The 18,258-nt window shown below is 41.6% G+C and overlaps 1 protein-coding gene across 1 annotated transcript; it reads right to left on the reverse strand.

Annotated features, from left to right (window-relative positions):
• Positions 1–326: 326 nt before the first annotated feature.
• Positions 327–7,439, reverse strand: LYSMD3 (LysM domain containing 3). Its single transcript, XM_080638410.1, has 2 exons — positions 6,970–7,439; positions 327–4,107 (listed from the first exon to the last, which is right to left on the reverse strand). The coding sequence occupies exons 1-2, from the start codon at positions 7,231–7,233 to the stop codon at positions 3,499–3,501; spliced, it is 873 nt and encodes a 290-aa protein (XP_080494536.1). The 5' UTR covers positions 7,234–7,439; the 3' UTR covers positions 327–3,498.
• Between the last annotated feature and the right edge of the window lie 10,819 nt (positions 7,440–18,258).

Consider the following 18,258-nt stretch of genomic DNA (forward strand, 5'->3'; position numbering starts at 1 on the left):
GATCTTCATCTGAGAACTCTACTGATTCCTACGTTAATTTTTCATGCCTATTTCTTAATCCTAGTTTCACAGAACTAACAAGTTCTCAGAACTTTATGCAGAAAAGATCCAAGTTCTACAAAGCGTGCACAGGATAAACCATTTAGCCTCCAGTTACAGTGCACTAGATGTGAATACTGTGTGCAGCTACTGCCAATAAAATACTTGCTGGCCAAGGATTTGTGGTTTAGGTCACGCATAAAAAAACTAGCCAATACAAATACAAGTAGTGGCCTATACATGCAAAGATAACAGAGCTAAAAATACGTTGTAAGCACCACTCTAACTGCAGTCTGAAATGAAATCTTTATTTCATGTATATTATGTTCTTCTAAATGCAGAGGAGCAGAAATATTTAAAATAAGACTTGCGTCCTCATTCAGGATTACTTTACAAAGTTATATTTTCAGCCTTCATAAAAGTCATACAAAAACTATTTGTGACAACATACTCCAAAATATAGCAGACTTAAAGCATTTACATTTTACACGATCCAACAGTGCAATATGCACTTAAATTTAAACCAACTTGCTGATCAACAATGTGTTGTAATTAATCTAAAGCATGATTTACCACTCAGTTGTTTTGTCAGGGGTTTTTAAAACAAGTCAGTTTCTAAAAGACTAACTTAAAGATTTTAACTGAAATCATACTTAAGTTCCACACAGAGCAGTTACCCTGTTTATTCAGGGCTGACATGTGACGATGCATTGCCAATTGTATTGTACTTCAGAAAAAGCAGTAAAAATCCCTGCATCCTACAGAAAGCCAAGCCAGCCGATGCTTGTAGATTACCAGTACAGGTAGCCCTGCAGTCCTGGAAAGAGACCTAAACTGTATCCTCTGATAAAGTTAACTTGCTAAATTAAAAATATTCTACCTAATAGTAAAAACATGCAAAGCTCTTGGTTAGAGTATAAAATGGTCCAATAAAACAGGTATCCTTTTGTGTTTGTTCAATGGCTGCTTATCCCAAGGTAGGCAGATACCCATCACATGTAAATCGGTGACAGCAAGCCACAGGCCTGCCAACCCTAAAAGCCCAAAGCTGAGATAACAGCAGAGAATTACTCAGCTGTACTATCACAGGATGAAAAGCAGCAGCTAACAGCCAGTCTTTCTACTCATGCATCAACAGGACAAAGACCACCTTGACCAAGCCAAACCAAAACTGAAGCCAAGTTTACTTCTATACCAATGGCAAGTTAATACCCATCAGTTCAGGAATGTGCAGTAAATGAGGCTTATGTTGCATCACCACAATAGCTAATTCATGTTCTTCAACAATTTTGTAAGAAATGGAAGGATAAAGTATTAAAAATATTGAGGTTCCACAAACAAAATACGAAAGGAGAGAAGCAACCGAGCTTGTAGCAAAAAACCTGACACATAATCTACCAAATTTCAGTCCTACACAGAAAACTGTCTGTTGTGATGTGCCAGAGCTTTGTGGTCTGCAGTGCAGCAAGTTGCCTTTTACACTTCCAGCCAGAGAAGCTGCATCACTTTAGCCACCATACATTACTTCACACTGCAACTTTTCATACTGTGTTACCCAGAACTGGTACTTCGGTATTCATGCTCCTGTTAATCAGCACATTATTTTCGTGGAAAGAACTATTACTTTAAAAGACCTTGGAAAACAAGTGTTACATGAAACATGAAGTTCATGCCTGTCTGCAATCCGTCATCTAGTGTGGAAACTATGAGTAGTGTATCTCCAGACACCGCTTTTATCAGCAGGTTCAAAAGCCACAGATAGTTCACATATACAACTGTGCTGCACTTCCTTTCAAGCTCTGTCCTGCTTCAGTTTCAATATAACACAGGACAAGTTATGCTGTTTGCATTCACACTTGGTGGAAGAATACGTGCCCTACTTACTGGGGCAACAGAGGCCCCAGGAGCAGAATGGGCATGTGTCTTTACCTTCAAAATTTAAGCTGATAAAGCACTTTGGAATACCTCAAATAATTTGTAAACATTCACTTTATCTGATTTTTTATCTTGTATATACTTAATCAAGACACTCAAAGGAAAGTTTATAATAGTAATTTAAAGGACAGTGATTATTTTTCTATTTCTCAAAGTCCTATTCATCAGTTATCTCAGGCTTTAGTAACAAATGGTACTTTGAACAGGGCAACGGAAATGTTACTCCACAAGACAAATGTAACAAAAAGTTACAGGCAGCATCACACTTTTTATTTAAAAATATTCTGAGTACACAAGTACCTCCTTCTTTCAGGTTTGTTTTGGTTTCTTAACTCTTGTAGCATTTGCAGGTGAGGAAGAAAAGAGACAAAAACCAAGGCTGCTCATGAAAGCCCAAGTTAAACACTTGAGAACAGAGTTGTTCATGGACACTACCACCTAAAGAACAAGTCTGCAACTACAACTGGTCTATTCTGCTGCAATTCAGTTTCTTGCTAGCAGGCACTAAAACTTGTTTGCAGTTTTCCAGATTTCAGGGAGAACTCAATGTTTGAGGTTCACTGGCACATGACCATTAGCATACTCAGTACCCACCTGACCGCTTCTAAAGAATCAGTTGGTCCTGAACTGGGATTAACTGGAGGGGAAGGGGGGAAAAGGCAATCCATGAGCAGAAAATAAAGACTACTGAAACAGTCACAGCAGGGTGCCACACATCCACACTTTGTCCTGTATGCAGCTGACCACATGAGAAGTGCAGTCCTGTCCAGTCTGTTTTCAGAAGGATACACAGAAGGATGTGAAGGTTCAGCAAGACTGTGTCAACTGGACTACACCGAGGCACAGTGTTACACACACACAGAAAACAAACTACTGCCTGCACTGAAAGGTACTCAAGAATGGGTTGATGACAGGCACCAGATTCAAAGACTTCAGCTTAAGCATCAGCTACTGCCTTTATAGAAGTCACTTGTAAGACAAAACTTCACCGTGGCAATTAATTATGGAATGACTGAGGGTTAAAAAAAATAATAATCTTGCTCTGTAAAACAGGACTAAGAGAATGCAGTTTTAACTGACAACTGTAAACCTGATATTAAAATGTCAAGTGTCCTATGCAGTCTAAGATTAAAGATGTTCAAAAGTTAGATATCCCCAAATGCCCATTTTAGGGCTGGAAAACATACAGTGAGACGCCTCGTGTGCTAGTTCAACCTATATTTTTTCACCTCAATAATTAAAAAACATGTCTATCAAAATAGAAAAAAAAAGTGCAACCCTTCAGAGACAATTTTATACCTTAATTTGTATCCCAATCTGGCATTAAAATTGCTTGTCTTGGGCATATTCAGAGATTACATGACTCACAGAAATACCCTTGTGCTGGAACACTCCCTATGCAAGCAAGTCATACATCAGCATACATTTTCTCTCTGGTCCAGTTGCACTTTGCATTCGGTGCTTTCCCCTTTATCTAATGCTACGTTGTGTCTGTGAGTAACAGTTGCCTGGTGTTTTCCACCGTTAAGGCTGAAGGTCTCCTTGATTATCAACATTTATAATATTCGCCTGATTTACTCCATTTTCTATTTGTTTCTGATGTGATGCTGCTGTGACAAACAGATGGGAAGATTCCATTGTAGAATGGTGACTGACATCTGCTTTCACTAGAACTTCGTAATACAGGAGGTAAAACACTGGAGTTACTATGCCAATAATCAACATAATCACTACAGCTGTCCACCACCCTATACCCCAATCTGCTCCATAGTAAGGATCCTTGCATTTTTTAGCTTTACCATCAGTTTCAAAGGAGATCTGCTGGGCTGCTAATGCAGAAACAACTTCATCAAGATTCTCTCTCTTTGTATTGTTACACTTCACTATTTCCTCTATATCTCGATCTACTACTTTTAAGAAGTTGCCAGCGGTCTCATCAGCAGGGAATTTATCAGGAGGTATCATTTCTTGTGCCTCTACGGAGCAGTAAGCAGGCCGAAGAACCAGTCTTCCTTTTGGAGAGACATGTGTTTCAGTCAAGACGCTGAACTTTTTTACCGGAATTTTGATAGATCTCAGGGCAAAAAAATCTTGATCATTGATAAGATTGTTAACTCTCTTGATATCTGCAACCTAAAAATAAAAACAACAGTTTAAATGTCAAAGCTCCACTGAACTGGAACTGTTTAAAGAGTACTGCATCCTTGAGAAAAACTATTTGTCCCTAACAAAACAAAGGCAAGGCCTTTATTCTGCCTTTTATTTTTAACCGATACCCATTCAAACAGTATGAAGTGAGAAAGGGTTAAAGAACAAATCTGAACAATGTTAAAGCAAGAAGGTAATTATGAGGTGACAAACCTCCTCACTTCATGTCAGAAGAATGAAAGTCACTTCACACATACATATTCATGTAATAAGTATTCACCTATCAGTGGCAACTACCTCTGTGAAACAGATGGGACTTTACCTCAGTGCTTTCAAGTGAAGTAAATTGCTGTGAGCTTCTCATTAAACTGAAAACTTAGGAGTAAGGAATATTAAAACCTATGGGTGTTCAGTTCACCTAGCCACAGCTGTGGTTTGGATACTTTCTGCTTCTGAGGGTCTAAGGCAGAACACCAAGCATTACTTAAAACTGGCATCTCTCCTTATGAAGTCAGCTCTCCCCTTTCCCTATTCTTGCTCAAAATTAATCTGATTTTGCACTTGGTAAATTCAGCTTTTCAGTCTGAAGTGAATACTTTTACTTTGCAAGGATTTAAGTGCCCTTGGAGAATTAGCACCTTCATTCTGAGACAGTAACTCCCTTAGCATGGAAGACCCAGCCACAAACCTCACCATGAGGAAGTACATAAAGATTGGTAGTTTTCTGCAGCACCTGGTAAGTACACAGGAGTTGTGCTCATGTTAAGCACAGTGCCTGAGTTCAGATCCTTCCTGTCCTCAGCTGGAGGACATCTACCTCAGGAGAAATTACAGACAGAAAACAAGGTTGTCAAGAGACCTTTGCTGCTGCAATGGCTCCATGTAAAACAGATATGTGGCCAGAAATACATTAGGGTGATCAGTGCCTGCTGCCTGTACTAACCTTGTAATATGAGAAGTGTTTCAGTTCCTGTAATGGTAAATGGGTGAGCAGAACATACTGCCAAAGAGAGGATACACCTCAGTGATTAGTGACTCAATCACAAGTTATTCTTCCAGTGTAAAGCCCCGGACTGCTATCTTACACTCTTCATGAATTTCCAAGACACAGTCTAACTGTCATCTTTCTTTTCTTACCTGAGGTCTGATCTAGTAAGCCAGCTCAAAATACCTACTTGTGCTGCGCTGTGAAGCCAAAAACTGGCAGATGAAGCTAAGGTCTCTCATGATTATGAAATAGTTATGTCAAGACATTGGTACTTAAATTCATGACAGGAGGCACCTAGTTCTGCCTCCACCTTAAGAAGTAGATGACACAAAGACTTCTGTAAATACGGATTTTGGATTTGACCTCTTGATAACTGCACAGCTAGCAGTCAGTTCACCGACACACTCAGATGACTCCATGTCAGAACTGGGTACATGCAAATGCTAATATCGACCAACACGGTAACCTCTCCCTTAGTTACTACCGCCCACCCAAAAGTACTGGAAGGACATCCACCATATTAATTTCAAAAAATCATATACGAGTTTGTGTTGGGAAGGACCTTAAGATCATCCAGTTCCAACTCCCTGACATGGCAGGGACACCTTCCACTAGACCAGGTTGCTCCAAGTCCCATCCAACCTGGCCTTGAACACTGCCAGGGATGGGGCAGCCACAGCTTCTCTGGGCAACCTGTGCCAGTGCCTCACCATCCTCACAGGGAAGAACTTCTGCCTAAGGTCTCATCTCACTCTCCCCTCTGTCAGGTTAAAGTCATTCTCTCTTGTCCTGTCCCTACAGGCCTTTGTCCAAAGCCCCTCTCCAGCTTTCTTGTAGCCCCTTTAGGCAGTGGCAGCTTCTCTAAGGTCTCTCCTTAAGGAGTTTTCTCTTCTCCAGGCTGAACAAGCCCAGCTCTCTCAGCCTGTCTCCAGAGCAGAGCTGCTCCAGCCCTTGACAGCATCTTTGTGTCCTCCTCTGAACTTGCTCCAACAGCTCCATGTCCCTCTTGTGTTGTTGCCCCAGAGCTGGATGCAGGACTGCAGGGGGGGGTCTCCCCATAGCACAGCAGAGGGGAGAATCCCCTCCCACGACCTGCTAGCCACAATTGTTGTGATGCAGCCTAAGATGTGTTAAAGAAGGAAAGTTCAGGTTAAATAAGGAAGAAGTTCTTTACTGTGAGGCACTGGCACAGGTTACCCAGGGAAGTGGTAAATGCTCCATCCCTGGTAGTGTTCAAGGCCAGGCTGGACAGAGCCTTGGGCAACATGGCCCAGTATGAGGCATCCCTGCCCATGGCAGGGGGGTTGGAAATGGGTGATCTTAAGGTCCTTTCCAACCCTAACTATTGTATTGATTCTATTTGGTGTTTAAGAACTCGTCAATTTAAGACCTCTTAACCAGGGAGGTCTGAGAAGGGAATACCGGGGCATTTGGGCAGAGCATTCCCAACAGCACAAGAGGTTCGTGCTGATAAATATTCAGTCAATTTAGCAGAATTCAAAAGAAAGATCCATTCTTCCCCCCTTCATTAGTGGAATTCAGTCTCCACACCAATGCTGAAGGTGTTTGAGCAACACCCTTCTCATCACTGAGTCTCTCAGCGCAGTGCTCAAGTGTGACTGCGCGCCAGCGTAACTTCCACTGAAACACGCACCAGTTTGAGAAACAGCGCCGCAAGCATAATCGACACATTCGTTTCTTACGCTGCCATCTGCTTTAAGGGATCACAGCCGGTGCAAACGGGACCCGGGCAGTCAGGAAGTGTGAGCACCGCGCCGCGTCCCACCGCCGCCAGCCGGCTCGCGGCAACCCCCGAACTCCCGGCTCACGGCACCAGCGTGGAGCGCCTGGGGACGTACCGAGCAGCAAAACTGAAGCGCGATGGCGTTGAGCGTGTCCCCTTCCTGGATGTCCTTGGTGAGCAGGACGACATCATCCAGCCTGTCCCTCGACACGCTCCTCCGCACCTTCTCCCTGCCCCGCGGCCGCAGCTCCGACACCTCGCCGCCCTCCTCCTCCGGCCCCTCGCTCTCCGCGACCACGAACGGGTACAGGTGACCGCCGGTGGGCTGTTGCGCCACAGCCGGCGCCTGCGGGCCGCACCCGGCACCTCTGCCGGCCATTCTCCGCTGGAGGCCCTGAGGAACACACTGCCGCCCTGGCGGCTTCCGCGGGAATCCCCGCTCCGCGCCGCCCAGCGCGGGGAGGAGCCAGCAGGAGAGTGCCTGGCCCGGCCCTCACCACACGCCCCCAGTCCCGGGGCCGCTGCCCTACTTGCTGTTTCTCCTCATGGCGTTCACAATGGCGGCGACGGCGGTAAAACTCCACTACGTCCGCACCATGGAACCGCCCCCCACCGCCCTTAAAGGGCCAGGGCACCTCTTATTGCTGAGGGATCAGATCCGAAATCTTCTCTGTGTCTCTGTGTCTGTGTCTGTGTCTGTGTCTGTGTCTGTGTCTGTGTCTGTGTCTGTGTCTGTGTCTGTGTCTGTGTCTGTGTCTGTGTCTGTGTCTGTGTGTGGCGGAGCTTTGCCGAGGGTTGCGGACGGTTTATGCACCGCTCTCCCTGTTCCCGCTGGCCGCGCCCCATGTCCATTTCGCTTCGAGGCCGGAGCCGCCCCCATGACCGCGTTCCCGCATGGGGCTGTGAAGGCAATGCGACGGGCGGGCCGTGGGCTGCGTGTGACTGGCGGCCTGCCGGTGGCACAGCGGCCCTCCGGGGGGGGGCCAAGGAAGGGCCTGAGGGCACGGAGGGCGGTCGCCTGAGAACGTTACTCTGTTGTGAGTGGCCCTGTTCCTGGAGGAGCAGAGGCTGGCTTGTGTTTGGAACACTTAAAATAATCGTTCTGAGAGCCCTTTTACCTTGTAGCAGTTGGCAGCTCCTCACCAAAGCCTGTGTATCTTTCGTGTGTGGCTCTTCGTGCATTACTGCTTGCTGGGAAGTTGCCAGGCAGGTTCTTTTTGTCCCTTCATGCTTTTCATACAATCACAGACTGGGACCTCAAAGCTCATCCAGTTGGACACCTTCCACTAGAGCAGCTTGCCCCAAGCCCCTGTGTCGAACCTGGCCTTGAGCACTGCCAGGGATGGGGCAGCCACAGCTTCTCTGTGCACCCTGTGCCAGGGCCTCACCACCCTCACAGGGAAGAACTTCTGCCTAAGAGCTCATCTCAATCTCCCCTCTGTCAGGTTAAAGCCATTCCCCCTTGTCCTGTCCCTACAGGCCCTTGTCCAAAGCCCCTCTCCAGGTTTCTTGTAGCCCCTTTAGGCACTGGCAGCTGCTCTAAGGTCTCCCCTTAAGGAGCCTTCTCTTCTCCAGGCTGAACAAGCCCAGCTCTCTCAGCCTGTCTCCAGAGCAGAGCTGCTCCAGCCCTTGGAGCATCTCCGTGGCCTCCTCTGAACTTGTGCCTACAGCTCCATGTCCCTCTTATGTTGGAACTCCCTTATGTTGTTTTCTCCCTCCTCAGGACTCGTACTGCAGAGATACAGGCATTCAGCCCATTCTGATGTGTTTTGGTTTTTTGTTTTTTTTTTTTTTTTTTTTTTTTTTTTTGTTTGTTTGTTTTTTTTTTTTTTTGTTTGTTTGTTTGTTTGTTTGTTTGTTTGTTTGTTTTCCACAAGAAGGAAACCATCCATTAAGGCCTGTAGATATTTCAGTTTCCCTAATAGGGTAATTTTCACTATCAAAGAACTGGCAGCAGCTGTTGCAGTTGCTGAGGCAATAGGCTGGAATAGGGAACCTTCCTAGTTTGTGTAGTAAATTTAATTTAGTGTGGGTTTCTTCTGACTTGGCCTTAGAAGGAAGTTTTGGTTACAGCAGGAGTAAGTGCAGTGTTTCTTACAAAAGCTTACAGCTCTAAGGTTAGGCCGAATATGTTGTAACAAGTGATTGCATTGTTGCTGAAGACAAATGCAGTTGCGAGTCTAGTTACTCAACAGATTAATCTTTCAAAAAGAAAGTAGTTTTAAATAAGGTGTGGTTTCCCTTTCCCTGTTATTTTTCCTTTTTCTTTCCCCTTATTTTTCCTTTTCCCTCTATTTTTTCCATTTCCCTTCATTTTCCCTTTCCCCTTCTTTTTCCCTTTCTTCTTTTCAGGCTTTCCTGAATAACCAAGAGGTTAGAAATGCATTTGGCATTAACAAAGGCAAAATTCTTTTATGACTTCAGTTTCAAAAACTAAACAACATAAGTTCAAAGACATAAACATAAAATCTAATGGTCATGTAGCTCTGTTGTGTGTCATGCTTCGCACCCACAGAAGCTGAAGAAGCTTGAAACCCGATTTGCAGGCACTATGAAATAAGCTCTTAAGGTACAGTGTGTTCTTGTGTCTCAGCTTTTTTTAAATATTAAGTGTACATATTGCAGTTTCTACCTTAAATAGTATTCTATTGTGGATGAGGGGTAAAATAAAGTCTCCGTTGCCTGATAAGAAAAGGAATACATTTTCTTTATTATTTTTAACTTCTTCACATAGAAATTCTGTCAAAAGCATTGAAGTTCCATGCTGTAAGTAAGGGAAGGTTTGCATTAAAGAATATAAATATTCTCAGGTGCAGAAGTCAGCAGTAAAGATAAAATATGAGCTGGCCAGATGAGGTAGGTTCAGTTGCTGTCCTTTGCAGAGAAGCATGGAGCAGTACTAATGTAAAAACAGGATTTCCTTCCAGCAGGAAGCTGGGCATAGTTAGTAGAAGCTGTTTGTCAGCAGATCTTATTCTGCATTTGTTAAAATATTGCTGTAAGTGCCAAGTGTAATTAGAATTCACTCAAACTGAAGTTCCTTACAAGTCAGGAGGCTATTTCTAAACTGTTCAGAAGCCTAACTAGGGATGCTCTATTTTCTTTGGAGTATTTCTGAGCACCTTCCCCGCCAAAGCTTGCTCAGAAATAAGCCTTCAATTTTTATCATGGGTCAGATGCACAGCTTGTGCTAATTAACACAGCTACACCAAAGGCCTTAGACACAGCCTGACACAGAAGCTGCTACACTACACAATCTGGGGTTGTCGGGTTACATGACAAATGTGTGAATGTACTTGTGGGGATCCCAGAATAATCTTATGTGTGTGAGGGGATGGCAAAATGCAAAGTAGATTGAATCTTCCACAAGCTGCATTTCCAGCAGGAGCTATATTGGACATGACAAAAGTGAATTTATTTCCCATAACCCTAAGTTTTATCATGGGATCCCAAGTTGATGAGCAGTAATTATAATGAAGTGAATGGAAATTCCAGCTATCAAGAGGTGTTGTGCCATATCTGGCAAAGAATATTCGCAGCACCGACCAGTTTTGGTTTGGTTTTTAAAAGGAGCTTTCAGAAGTAGAAGTGAAGCGACTGTAGTTGTCTGTAGCTGGGAAACTGATGACTCAGACCTTATTCATGTTGTTGAAAGACTGTTTTATGAGACCTGTCAGAGCTGTGGATGGACCTCTAGAGGAGTTTGAAGGCAGACTTCATATGCAGCGATGCCTGCAGCGGTGTCTGATGATTGTCTCATCATATACCACTAATGGCATATCCTTTTGGAGTTGTTCTTTAATCTTTGGGTGATGAGGCTGCAGAATAGGTGAGGGCAGGGAATTTCACTGTTTCTTTTATCTAAGGAGGTGTACCATCAAGTCTAAAAAGAACTGCTGAAGCAGCACTCTGCCTTAGATGGGGAAAGAAAGTGTTGGAGTTTGCTTTGACCCTGCTATACCCCTATGTGTAACCGTTTGTAACTAGTGACATTTTCCCATCAATGACAAAAGGGTATATTCCAAACTTGATGAACAAGACTGAAGCTGCATAGCTCCCATGAATGCTAATAGGAATAAAGCCTTTCTCCATCCTCTTGTAAGTTACTTTGCATATCCTAATAGTGCATTCTCAATGAGCAACAGCGTCAGTGTTAATCACTCCATGGTATTACAAGAGCAACTGCAGGGATCTCTACCACATTCCCCTTGGTCATGTTATATCTAGTGTGGCTTGATCAGAGCTAAGAAGTTAAGCATGCACACAGAAATATTAACAAGATCTTAAGAAAACAGTGGAAATGTACTGTAAAGGAGATGTTGGAGGCCTGATATAACTTGTTAGTCACTTTTAATAAAAAATGCATATTTATATCTCTTTCTGCCTAGAAATTCCATACATGTCATGTGTCACCTTATAAGCCTTTAAGTCATTCTATGATTTGGGGCCACAGGGCTAGATTTGCATTTAGATAACCAGTGCCAAGTGTCTAAATGTATGTGTTAATTGTTTGAATGACCCAATAAGCTATGACTCACTAAAAATATTCACACAGAAATAAATATACAGCTTTTGTCTGTCTCTTGATTCCCTGCTTAGTACTGGGGGAAGGTACTGAAATTCTAGGAAATGGTAATGTCAAGATAGATCTGCAGCTCCAATGGAGCCCAAACAAAGTGTGAAGTTACTAAGCAGTGCCTAAGTGCAAGATGTGTAAAGTGAAGTTAGAGGAGCTATTTAAGGACAGAAGTATAGAGGAAGCAAGAATTTCCATGTATATAGTTAACTATTTGTATTATAATCTGAGCCTTGATCCTCAAAACTTGCAGAAACCCCTTTTTAGTTAGCAAGGTTCCAACTTTTCCACTCTAAAATGGGTTAGAAATGACCACAGAATTAAATTGTTTAGTTTAGTATTGTTATGTCTTTAATGACAATAAATGAAAAATTACCTGTGGATACAGACTGTTGCTTCCCAATTTCATATTTCATGTATTTGCTGCTACCCTTTGGTTACTCAACACAAATTGGTTACATTTTAATTATTTTATTTAAATCTAAGATGTATTCTTAATAGAAATTTGGTATGTACCTTCCATAACACAGCCAGTAGGGTGCATTGGTTCTTTGAAACTTAGTTTCCAGCAATCTGTTAAGAGTTGCATATTTGCTTCTGACTCACATTTTACTTTTCCCAGTTCAGGCATCCTCTAAGTAAGGAAATCTACCAGTGAAGCTATTCACTTACGGTAGAGACAGTATGCAAAAATGGAGTATAAACTCCTAAAACTTTATTTCAGATTACTCCCAGACAGAGTTTGCTGTAAGATTCTGAATTCCTATTCATACACCTGTATTGATGAATATGTTTCTGTAGTGTGATAACTGAAGTTCATTCTTTTTTATAGACTGTCATAGATTCCTTCTAATCTTGGCTGGATGAATCTGCAATTAAGTCCAGGAATGGCTGTTAATTTTTGATATGTGTTCCTTAAGTAAAGTAAAGAACCCCTTCTGTTCTCATCATCTGTTTTTATCTGTAAGAATTTGTGTGCTGTAAGTAAGGCTTCCACTCTTTTTTAATGAATTAAACACTTGAGTTTGTTAACTTTTGCTCTCTGCTTTCTCTATTTCTCAGGTTTTGGGAATTTTATTTGCTTGCTTCCACCATACACCTCAGTGTTGTTTTTAAAATGTGGACAGCAGAACTTCATGAAGTTTCAAATATCCACCTTATTAGTGCTGCATACAAAGGTAAATGATGCCTTCATCCCAGCTACTTGTCACTAATCTACTGTTGATGTATCTAAGGATCACACTAACTCTGTTGTTTTGTTTTTTTTGTTCTGGTTACAGCATCACATTGGCCCACTTAAAGAGAGCTGCTTCTCTGCTAGAGTTTCTTCAGATGAGAATGATCCAGAAGATTGTTTGTAAGGTGTAATGTGTATTTTTAGCTTTGAAGGTATTCAGCAGCGTTAAGATGACTTCTTTTAATAGAACTGGTTTACCGGGTGAGCTGTATCACTGTGATAGTGTAATCCAGCTGTAATTTCTGTATTTACAGGGAGAGAGTGTTGAGGAGCAGCAGACCTATTTGTAAGCCATGTTGAACCTATATAATAGAAGTATTTTCATTTGTTTATGATGAGGTCTGTCTTTTGTTCAAAATATTTTACTGGAGAATGTTTTTTTGAGACTTACCGGGTGGTTTTTAATCCAATTTTCAACATTGCACTGCTTACTAGCATTGCACTATGTCTTTAACCTCTGGTAATATGATTAAAAAGTAAGTCCTCCAGCTATTCAGTTCTGTTACATCAGCACAATTACTGTCCTTTACATTTATAATCTTTCAGAATTAAACCAAATTCCACAGTTTGTAAAAGATCACATATTTTCTTCCATTAATTTATTTTGCCTCCTTTTAAGTAAAAATCCCACATCAACCTTTACGTTTATTTGGCTAGGTTTGCTGTCAAGCTGCATGTATAGTCTAAACTTCCTTTTGTATCTTTGGAATTGATTGTTACAGGTATGTAAAATGTAGTTATTAACCTTGCTGTTGTCTTGCCAACCCAGTGGTTTTCCCTTATGTCTTTAATCTTCTATAATTTATACAGTGTAATTTAAACTGTCTGCTCTCTAGTTCCCTTTTCCATAATCCATGTACTGATTTATTTTTAATTTTGATTCTGATTGAATTTTTACTCTGCTATTGCACAAAGATGGATGCTTATTGCATATTGGGGTTTGGTGTTTGTTTTTTTTTTCTTGATTATAGAATACTGGCCTTTTCTTACTGTAGTAAACTCTTCTTCATTTTGTAAATAGAAAGCTTAAGGATTTTGGTGGTTTTTCCCCTCACAGGAAGGAATTGAATGTTTTGTGATGTTTTTTAAGCTTTGGGATTTCAGCTGTTGTCCTTCTTGTTACTGATAATTTGCCCTTACTGATGGCACAGCTATGTAGGTATGTCTGCATCTTCATGGATGCAAAACCTTTCCTTGGTTAGAAGCCCACTGACACATGAGTTTTTGCTGTGGCTGTATTCTGTATTGGTGCACTGCTACCTACACCCACAACTGAGAAAATCTTTCACTGCAAACAGTCCTTTGATGTCATTCCAGCGAGTGGGAAAGTGCCCTTGCACAGGCCCCAGTACGCCCGTGCTTTCCTGTCAACTGTAGCCTCTTCTCCCACCCTTGCACTGTTCTTCCCATGTGAAGAGAGGTCTATAGGCAAGCGAGGGAGTTGTCTGGAATATCCTGTAGTTACTTTCATCTTTTGTTTTAAGCTCCTCACGGCTGGAATAGCTTGGTATGCTGAATAGCTTTGACAAAAGGGAGACAGAATAGTAGAAGGGAGTGGGGGCAGGAGCAAGGAGACTCGCTCATGGTGGAGGATCTGATGCAGAATTTTTAAAATCTTTAATATAGGAGGAGCATCTTTAATATATGGCATTCACAGCCTGCTATATTGATAAATATTTGAACTGTGTATTTAAGGTGCCCCCAATTTTCACCAGTAATGGCATGTGAGTGTAAATTAAACAGTTGAATTAATACTCTCTGTTCCTGATTATAGTAATAGTGGTGGTGCTGTAACTGTAAACAGCTTGCTATGCTTTATTTCAAATTCTCAGTATAAAGTTGATGAAAAAAAGAAAACTGTAGCTAGCGGTAATCTACAATATGTATTTTATCAGTACAGAGCTTAAGAAATGCCTGCGTTTCATAAAAAACATACTGGTTTCAGTTGTGCCTTTATCTTATAATTTTAAGATAAAAGTACTTGTAAAATAAATCATCCCCTTCCACTTTTTTAAGCATTTAAAGTATGATTAAAAATGTCCTGTGTATGACATAAATAAGAGAGTGGTCAGTAGACACAGAAACCCTTTTGATGGGAGCATTTTCATGAATTTTAAAACCGATTTGCTTCACCCCTGTTTTCTTACAACTTTTGTCTTTTCTGTTTGATTCAGCTTCTGTACTGGGCAGCAGAATGTGTCAGAAACCTTTACGTTCTTTCAGTGAGTATCAGGCATGTTAATGCAAATACATTATGAGTAATCTCCATGTCTCTCCATGAGGAGAGACGGTAATGTAGCCCACATGACATTAGTAAAGTGTTTACAAGGTATTAAATATGCCTACTGTGACAAGATATATTTAATGGGAGGCAACAAGGAATTTGTTTTACTAGTTTTTGTCCACCCTCAAGTAATAAATCTTAAAAGCTTCAATATTGATTCAATGAAATGAATGGCTGAATCATTCTGTAGAGGCTGTGACAAGTGGACAAATGCTTCCATGGTTACATTCTGCTATGCAGTATGGTTACTGAGCTTTGTTGGTTTCCTCCCTCTGCCATTGAAGTAAAATAATAAACCACAGGGAAGCACCACACATCGTGAGCGTAAACTGAAAACAACTTTAAAAGATCAAGTTAGCTGATCTTAGACAGATTTTAAACAATATGGGTTTTATTGATTTATACTAAATATCCTAAACATGCATTTCAGTACTTTCTCCTTCATATATCACTTTCTCATGGAATGTTTTTATTTCTTATCTGGATCACCTCTTGCTTTTGATTTGCAATGCCATAAATTAAAAGGCTATGTGAAAGTGTGTTTCATAGTAGTGTTGCATGGGTTATGTTTATTATCTTTTATATCAAGCAATGTTAACTGCATTTATGCAAGCTTCTGCAGTATCTAGATAATGAATAACAAACCATGTATAGAACTTCTGTGTGTTTTAGGGTGCTTTGCAATATAATGTAATGAAGTGGTTTGATTTTCCATCTCCTTGCATCTAATATATGTGGATCTCAGGGGTCATGGGGAAGAGGGAGATAAGCACATGATGTCATGTTGAAAAAAAAAAAATAGTAATGGCATGAAGTTACTTAATTAGACTAAAAATGCTGAAGGTCAAGCATTACATTAAAAGAAAGAAATCGCGAAGGCCTTAGATTTTGTTCAGGACAATGTGTATATGAAACTGAAAGCAGACATATCGTGAGTAGCTGTGTCTTTTTCCCTTGCAGACCCACTCTTAAAACAGCGTGTGTTATCCTCTGTATTAGCAGCTGTTGGATTGTATTTATTTTTCTCCACGTGCTTGACAGTCCCCAGGATCACTGTCTCTGCATCAGAATGTTAAGATATTCCAGTGCCCCTTTGTAGACACAGTTTTTCAGGAAGGATGTATGCCAGGATTACCCCTACAGCCAGGAAAACAAATTTCTAAGCATGGAGGATAGATACTTCTCAGACAGAAACTGAGGCCTTACAGCTTTTCACTGGAAGCTCTCCGTTATTATGAGTACTTAGTTCCGCATTTACTCAGGTAACATCTCTTTGATCTCAAGGAAAGTAAGCAACAAATGAGTAAAGACTTCAGTGTTTCAGTTAAAGAATTTCAGAAGAGAGTCGACTCTTAAGTTGAAGAACACAGGTTGGTTGTGTTTCCAAGCAATTTTTTCCCCTCATTCAAAAGTTAGCAAACAATATAACCTATCTGAGAATTGGGAAAGCAAGTTGTGTGCAGCAGCTGGAACCCTTTTGTTTTTATCTTTGTCAGTCAGAAGTACTTTTTGAGGACTGAAATTAAAAGCAATCTAGATGCAAGAGATTATGGAGAGCTTTTAATATTTTTATTATGTTTTACCTTCAGAAAACTGCACTTTTGGTAAGCATTCTTTTTCAATTTGCAGTCTTGTACTTGATGTGCTTTGAAGTTGTGTATTCTGATGGATGTTTTATGAGAAAGCTTCTGGTTTGTTGCATATGCTATCTATATTGTCGGTGACATGCTGCAAATGAAGAGCTAGACACACTTGATTGGAAAAAACAGGGCTGCAGCTTTATTTAGCAACAATAACTGCACAAGAGGAGCACGCAGACAGTTCTTGCAAAGCTCTCATGTTGCTGTTTCTCCTTGTGACCTTCCATCCAGTAACTATCCATTGCAGCTTGAAAGGAGCCGCTGAATGTTGTGAGACCAAACCATCTCTTCATAGATGGCATTCCTTTTGTGTCAGTATAGTGACATATTAACTTGTTCCATCTTCTACACTTGAGCACATTTAAGATTTTCTAAAAGTCATCTCATTTTTTGTGAACGTCTTGTCAAATGTGCAGCTAAGTTCAGTGATAAAAAGGTTATGATCATAAAAATACCCTTTCTGCCATAACATTCTGTATGTTTTAAAATATAGCAACCTCCTGTGAGCAGGTGCCAGGGAACATTTACTTTTTTCCTGAAGTATTTCCTGACAATAGGATAGTTAACTGTTGCCAAGCTGATAACAGGAAGCATGAAAAAAATTCATGTTTGTACATCAAGCACAGTCTGTTTGGAAGTTCTCATTTTTGAGTTTCTTAAATCATGGACATGTCTGAAAAATAGAGGGTCAAAACCTGAATTTATCTTCATACATCTGCAGATCAACCAGGCCAGCATAAACCACTAGGTCAGATGCATAATGCTCAAATTTCATCATTAAGTCTTCTGAGATCATTACTGCTGTTTATGTTTGCCTGCCTCATGCTTCTTCTTGCTTGTGTTTGTTAATTCATTCATAAGCTGTGAGATAAATTATAAAAACATAGAATCATAGAATAGTTAGGGTTGGAAAGGACCTTAAGGTCTTCTAGTTCCAAACCCCCGGCCACGGGCAGGGACACCTCACACTAAACCATGTAATCCAAGGCTCTGTCCAACCTGGCCTTGAACACCGCCAGGGATGGAGCATCCTCCATTGACCTGCTGGTCACGCTTCTTTTGATGCAGCCCAGGATACTGTTGGCTTTCTGGGCTGTGAGCACACAGAGCTGGCTCATGTTCAGTTTCTCATTGACCAAAAGCCCCAAGTCATTCTCTGCAGGGCTGCTCTGAATCTCTTCTCTGCCCAACCTGTAGCCATGCCTGGGGTTGCTCCGACCCAGCTGTAGGACCTTGCACTTGGCATGGTTAAACTTCATCAGGTTGGCATCAGCCCACCTCACAAGCGTGTCAAGGTCCCTCTGGATGGCATCCCTTCCCTCTGGCGTATCAACCGAACCACACAGCTTGGTGTCATCGGCAAACTTGCTGAGGGCACACTCAATCCCACTGTCCATGTCACCGACAAAGATGTTGAACAAGACCAGCCCCAACACCGATCCCTGAGGGACACCACTCCTTACTGGTCTCCAGTCAGATATTGAGCCATTGACCACAACTCTTTACGTGCAGCCATCCAGCCAGTTCTTTATCCACCGAGTGGTCCACCCATCAAATTGACGTCTCTCCAATTTAGAGACAAGGATGTCGTGTGGGACAGTGTCGAACGCTTTGCACAAGTCCAGGTACATGACGTCAACTTCTCTGCCCCTGTCCATCAGTTTCGT

The sequence above is a fragment of the Psittacula echo genome, assembly GCF_963264785.1.
Source record: "Psittacula echo genome assembly, chromosome: Z".
Taxonomy (NCBI): domain Eukaryota; kingdom Metazoa; phylum Chordata; class Aves; order Psittaciformes; family Psittacidae; genus Psittacula; species Psittacula echo.